Genomic DNA, 6,608 nt, shown 5'->3' with positions numbered 1-6,608 from the left:
AAAATGCCTTTTTGAAAGGGTAGGAATTGATTGGAATGAAGGCATGTCTTTTGGGTTGAAACCCATTCACTTTGAATTTGAAAATCTGGTGCAACAGCTCTTAGTAACCGTTTACACCATTGAGTAATCAGTTACCCAAATGTTCTGTCCAACAGTGAATTTAAAATTCACTTAGAGTAATTGGTTACTCATATTAAAGTAATCGGTTACTCAAGAACATTGAAACTTGAGTAATCTATTACCCAAAGTTCAGTAATGGATTACTCAGTTTTTGTTGGATAATTGATTTCTCACTCATGTAACATGTTACTTAGATTTCAGTAACTTGTTACACAGTATTTTGAAAATTGTTTTATTGAAACTTGAAGTGTTTCAATTTTCTTTTAAAATATTTTGAGCGATACTACTATTATATATTCAGAGTATATCATAGAAGTACCTATTTAGACTTAGACTAAAAATCTTGAATATCTTGAAGCTTGAATCTTCATTGTCTTCATAAGTATTCTTCTTTTTGGTGATATTGATGTCCTCATCAAAACCGTGTCAAGGTCAGGAACAAAGATTTTCTTCACCGATATCAAATATCTTATTTCTATTTTTAGATGGGCAAAAATAAGAAATAAGAAAATTCAAAAGACATCACCCTTCATGAAAGTGAATGCATATGGTCCTCAATTGTAGACACAACAAAATCAACTCTATTCTCTTCATCCCATTGTAAGATGAACTAAAGACTAAAGGTAGTCTACAATTGCAAGGTCAAATAACCTACATGTTCTACTTTGAACATGCATTTGCTTATAAGGACAAAGGTCATGACGTTGGTGGGTACATGATACTAAGATTGGTATAAGGTTCATTCATCATATTCTCTATGAATACATTAAGGTACGTTTCCACTCTAGTTATATATATTTTTTGATGATTTGACATGAAATTTTTTGGATATATATGATGATAGTTGTTCATCATTTTTAGTGTTATGTATTTTTAAATATAAAGTCTCCCATTATATCAAAGTCTCTATTAAAGATTTTTCCTACCTAAATATATTGCTAATTTCAATAGATGCATCATAAACTTAAATCTCCTTCTCTCATCTTCCAATGCAAGTCTTCAACTAAAATGTCAACCTTTCCTTAACCACTTTTAAAAGTTCTACACAAATAGTATTCACCGAAACTGAGTACGTAGTTTATATTATTTAACTATACCAAGTTACCAACTAATAAGATATTAGTCTTATTTAGCAGAAGAAATTGACTAAACTAACCTCTTAAAATGGATTTTGAAAAATGAAAAGTTAGAAAATTGTTCCCAATGTGGCATGCAATGCAATGCATGGTCTTTGGAGAGTGATTATTTCAAGAAAAGGAAAAGAGACATTTTGGTGTTTTGACGTCTAAGGCCCGGCAAACACTATTCTCCTTCTTTTACGGACAGATAAAAATATATTTCAAATTAATATCTAGGAAGTGTAAAAAGAAATTTACACGTTGAATATATCATTTATATTATTTGTTTAAGAATCACTGAAGACTAACATATAATAAATAATACATATTGTAGTGAATGCCTAAACATCATTTAGGCTGCTCAATTTTAATTGAAAACTCAACATGAAAAAGAGAAAAAACATGTATGTATTGATAATTTAAGAGATATTGCACTATTATCGTTAGTGTATTATATGTTATTCATATTTAATTATTAATAACTTTTAAATATAAATAATATAAGTGAATTATAGATAATATATTATTTGTGTATAAACATTAAATTATCAACAGTGCTCACATATTATACTTCATAAAAAATATAGCTAATTGTGAATGTCAAATGCAAATATGAAAATGATAGTTATAAATAATTTAAAGTTTAATCATTATGCAATTATTAATTCAAAGATTTTTTAATTAAAACTAAGCTTATCATACTATATTCTTTTTTATTTTTATGAAATTTAAAAAAAAACATTAATAATTAATAAACATTCTCAAGAGCTAAAATAAATGTTATAAATATTGAGTTTCACTTAATATATAAGAAAATATATTTCACACAAATGATTAATAGTCAATATACAGTAAGTTTGATAAATGTTATTAATAATTTAATGATCAACCCTGATTACCTTATAGTACCCACTCTTTTGTTATTTAAAGAACAATGTTATTTGTAATAATTTATTTCACATCAATCTTATTTAAATGTCTTAATTTCACGGGTGAAATGAATAGTCAGTCTAAGAAATTTGGTATCTGTATGTAATTCATGTACAGTAGTAACTTATATTATTAACAAAACCAAGAAAACAATAACAAAAAGTCAAACTGACATATAAAGAAATTTATTTTGGTATTATGAATATATTTTTCCTTCAAACATCTAAAGAATTATCCAATAAATTTTAATTAGAATTAAAAAAATTAATATGTAAAGATTTTATTAGTTATTTATATATAAATAAGTCATCATATAAATCTTTGGCTAAACATTTGCTATACTAAAAAAGTGTTTCATTGCATATGACACTTCTCTAATTGATTAGAAAACATATATTTAAGTTTAAAATTTAATAATAAAATATTTTTTTGACCAATCAAAATAAAAAAAAGTGACACATGAAATGATATATTTTTTGGAACAAAACGTGCTCTCCAAATCTTTCTCCCCTAGTGAACTTAATCTCCACTTTGTGTTGTTTTCTCTATTTAATCCCAAATTGCAACCCAATCTATCCCCTTCCATTCTCTCATCTATCTTTCTACACATATCCCTTTTCACACCCAACTCATCTCTCTCCTTTAAACTCAAATCCCACCAAATTGACCCATAATTCATTCATCACTATCAACCAACCCATCTTACCTCTTTCTTTTTCTAATGTAATACACAACTATTTCTAGCCATAAGGTCTTAGGAACAATAATAAATAACATTCATATTCAACTTTGCTTTCATCAAACTCCATTTATTTTTGTCCTTGGATCTACTTTAACTGTTCCCTTAATGGAAAATCAATTCTTTATCAATGCTCAAATGTGGCAATCATCATCATCATCACCATCTACTATGGATGTTCAACAAGCAACAATTTTGAATAATTCTCAATCTGATCAAACCCAAAATTGCTTTTACAACAACCAAACATGGGACAAATCAAGTGATCAAAACAACCTTAAGTTTGATTCAGCACTGAGTTCAATGGTGTCTTCCCCTGCAGGTTCCAATTCCAACATGTCAAGTGAAAATTTTGTCATTAGAGAACTCATTGGAAAACTAGGAAATATTGGTGGTTGTAATGATGAGATCTTACCTCATTCTCAATATCAACAATCTTTTGTTGCTCCATCTTATGGTAATAAGAATAATAACAATAGCACTAATACTTCATGTTATAGCACCCCTTTGAGTTCTCCTCCTAAGTTGAACATCAACAACAACTTGGTGAAACCAATGATGGCTTTGAATTCTTCTTCAACAGTGGCTGAGTTTTCAACTGATCCTGGTTTTGCTGAGAGGGCTGCAAAGTTTTCTTGCTTTGGAAGTAGGAGTTTCAATGGTAGAAAAACTCAATTGGGTTTGAACAATAATCATGAAATGAGTCAAAGATCTAATCTTTTGATGGAAAATGTGAAACTCACTAGAGTTTCAAGTAGTCCATCACTGAAAGTTCTTGGAATTGGATCTCAAATAGGTATTCAAGAGAACAAGAATTCTCCAATGAAAGTGGTTACTTCTCAAGAGGAATCTACAATCTCTCAGCAAAATCCAAATGGTGACAATGGAGGAAAACCTTCCTCTTATATGAATTCCAGGAAAAGAAAAGTTTCTTCAAAAGGAAAAGCCAAAGAAATTTCAACCTCTGCCATGGTAAGAAATTTTGTTAATGCTCAATTTGTTTCATTTTAATTTTGATTCTTTAATATTTGTACTTATATGTATGTATAAAAAGTAACAAATAGAGATAAATATATGATACCATGATATGTTGAAATAATGTGACTCTTTTAAATTCCAAAGGGTATTTCACTTCATGCTCATGAAGCTAGTGAAGACTCAAATGCAAAACGTTACAAGTCAAATGAAGGTGATGGAAATGGACCTATGAAGGAAGAGGAAGAGTCCAAAGAAGGTGGTAGTAATGGAAGTGAGGATAAACATATAAAGGGTAACTCAAAACAACCTGAACCTCCAAAGGATTATATTCATGTTAGAGCAAGAAGGGGTCAAGCCACTGATAGCCATAGTCTTGCAGAAAGAGTAAGAATCACTGTATTTTTTTCTTATTTTGGTTACTATTTTTTTGTACTACCAAGGATATCTATTCACTTATCAGTAATGAACTAATTTCTTTCGGGATGCATGACTCCCCCTCTAAACAAGTGCCGCTAATCAAACCATTAACATTTTAGTCTTTCTAAGGATCTAGTGAAGCATTTTACTACACCACCAGTATCCTCATTACTTTGGTTACTATTAATGACAAAAACATGGGTAAGTAATCTTTCATTTTGACATTGTATATACATATGATTTAATATAGGTAAGGAGGGAGAAAATCAGTGAGAGGATGAAGCTTCTCCAAGATCTTGTACCAAGTTGCAATAAGGTGTGCTAATTCATAAGCCAAAATCAGAATTCAGAATTTGTGTGCATAAATTTGTTCCTTTACTAATTTGGGTTGTGAATTAATTACTTCTTTGTAGGTCATCGGAAAAGCACTTATGCTAGATGAAATTATAAACTATGTTCAATCTTTACAACGTCAAGTTGAGGTAAAAGTGTGAGCCAATAAGCATATCAAAATGATTATCATAAGTGCTTATTTTTCTTGCTCATTAAGCATGCTTTTTTTCTTTGTTGGCAGTTCCTTTCTATGAAATTGGCTACAGTTAACACCAGAATGGATTTTAATATTGAGAGTCTAATCGCAAAAGATGTAAGTTTTCAGGGCTCTAGACAATGTTTTTTACTCTTTTTTTCAACATTAAAAAAATCTGCTTTTTCCTGACTTTAGGCTTTTTTGGAGATTTCAGATATTTCAATCAAATAATTCTTTGGCACACCCAACATTGCCACTAGATTCCTCAGCTCAAGGCTTTTATGGGCAACAACAACCTCAAAACTCAACAATCCACAATAACATTCTTAATGGAGATGTGTCCCACAACTCAATGGACACATTAGATGATAGTGTGTATCAAAACATTGCTATGCAATTATCTTCTCTTAATGAAAGTGGCTCTCAGGTAATCAATTTCCTTTAATTTTTCTTTCTATGAAAAGTAAATTAGAAAAAAATGATTGTACCGACAATGTAATTAGTTTTTATAAGTGAACGATAATGTAAAAGACTTTACGATGTATAGGTAAGAATGTCACTAAAGTTATGGAAAAAAAAAATCATTTTTATAAAGTGTCATGCACTTTTTCTAACTTTTTGTTATTCAATGATTCTCAGTATCCAGTAGCATTCTCTGAGGGTGACCTCAATGCCATTGTTCAAATGGGATTTGGCCAAACTACAAATAGGAAATCACCACAATCACAGAGTTTCAACGGTACTAAAACAAAAGAAAAAATATTAGAATTTATAAGATATATATAAATATATTCATGAAATATCATTTTCATTACTCCAACAAATTTGAAATTTATAGTAAGCTTTTTTTGTCTAATGCAGGCTCAAATCAAGTACACCTATGAAAATGAAGCTATGTTTCAACCATTTATTACGCCTGAATTGAAGCACAGAGGACTAGGAAGATTTTAATTCCAACAACCCTATGAATTATTAAATTATGCCTAAGAGAAGCATTTCTTGTCTTTATCTTAGTGCTATTTCTTTTCATGTTTTTTTTTTTATTTTTAATCTTCTGCGGCAGTTATTTTCAATTCTTTTGTGGTACTACACTATTCACTGTATGTAAAATCTTTAGGAACGATTCTGTAATCTCTTGGTGTCACATTCTTATTATTATGACACCAAATGTAAGTTATAGTGCTAATTAAAGAAATAGTTTTTTTAATAGCTGTCATTATCTCTACTCATCACTATGTCTATTATTATGTATTGTATGCTTTATATATTCACTTTAATATTTGTGCATCAAAGGCAACAAACATGGATACTCTCCAATATGGTAGAAGAAAATCATGTTGTTAGTTTTAATATAAAAATATCATCACAAATATAAATAAAAGGATATACTTGTCAAATATTATATTTTTTCTTTGTTATTTATAGTACTTCCATCTCCTATAATAGAGAGGATTTTAACTTGTAATTAACATTAGGTGTAATACTTATGACTAGTTAGTGTAAAAACTTGTTTAATTTACAGCCACTCATTTATATTACATATGTTAAAAAGTCAACAACAATCAAATAAAGAGGAATAGTGAATGATACACGAAAAAAAATTATTTTACACCGTGCATACATCGTTTTCTTATTAACATTTATACCTTAACCACCATTTAAAAAAAATGTATGCACTGAAATACGTAAGTTTTATACAGTATTACTGTATCAACTATCATTTTTGTTTAATCATTTGACTCTCGAAAAAATTACTACCAATGAATAATAGATAATG

At 29.2% G+C, this 6,608-nt stretch overlaps 1 protein-coding gene across 1 annotated transcript; it reads left to right on the top strand.

Moving 5' to 3' along the window:
• Positions 1-2,780: 2,780 nt before the first annotated feature.
• Positions 2,781-6,056, top strand: LOC109340428 (transcription factor bHLH62-like). The gene is made up of 8 exons (XM_019578120.1): positions 2,781-3,879; positions 4,030-4,269; positions 4,553-4,618; positions 4,716-4,784; positions 4,877-4,948; positions 5,046-5,258; positions 5,471-5,570; positions 5,693-6,056. The coding sequence occupies exons 1-8, from the start codon at positions 3,016-3,018 to the stop codon at positions 5,713-5,715; spliced, it is 1,647 nt and encodes a 548-aa protein (XP_019433665.1). The 5' UTR covers positions 2,781-3,015; the 3' UTR covers positions 5,716-6,056.
• Positions 6,057-6,608: the final 552 nt, after the last annotated feature.

This window comes from Lupinus angustifolius, unplaced genomic scaffold (genome assembly GCF_001865875.1).
Source record: "Lupinus angustifolius cultivar Tanjil unplaced genomic scaffold, LupAngTanjil_v1.0 Scaffold_170_13, whole genome shotgun sequence".
NCBI lineage: Eukaryota > Viridiplantae > Streptophyta > Magnoliopsida > Fabales > Fabaceae > Lupinus > Lupinus angustifolius.
Note: the sequence above shows the minus strand (reverse complement) of the source record. Positions and strands in the feature narration are given on the sequence as shown.

Excerpts from the sequence above, each read along its gene's own strand:
- LOC109340428 (XM_019578120.1), top strand. The coding sequence starts at position 3,016 with ATGGAAAATCAATTCTTTATCAATGCTCAAATGTGGCAATCATCATCA. Across the intron at positions 3,880-4,029 it reads AAATTTCAACCTCTGCCATG|GGTATTTCACTTCATGCTCA; the intron begins GTAAGAAATTTT and ends TAAATTCCAAAG. Across the intron at positions 5,259-5,470 it reads TTAATGAAAGTGGCTCTCAG|TATCCAGTAGCATTCTCTGA; the intron begins GTAATCAATTTC and ends AATGATTCTCAG.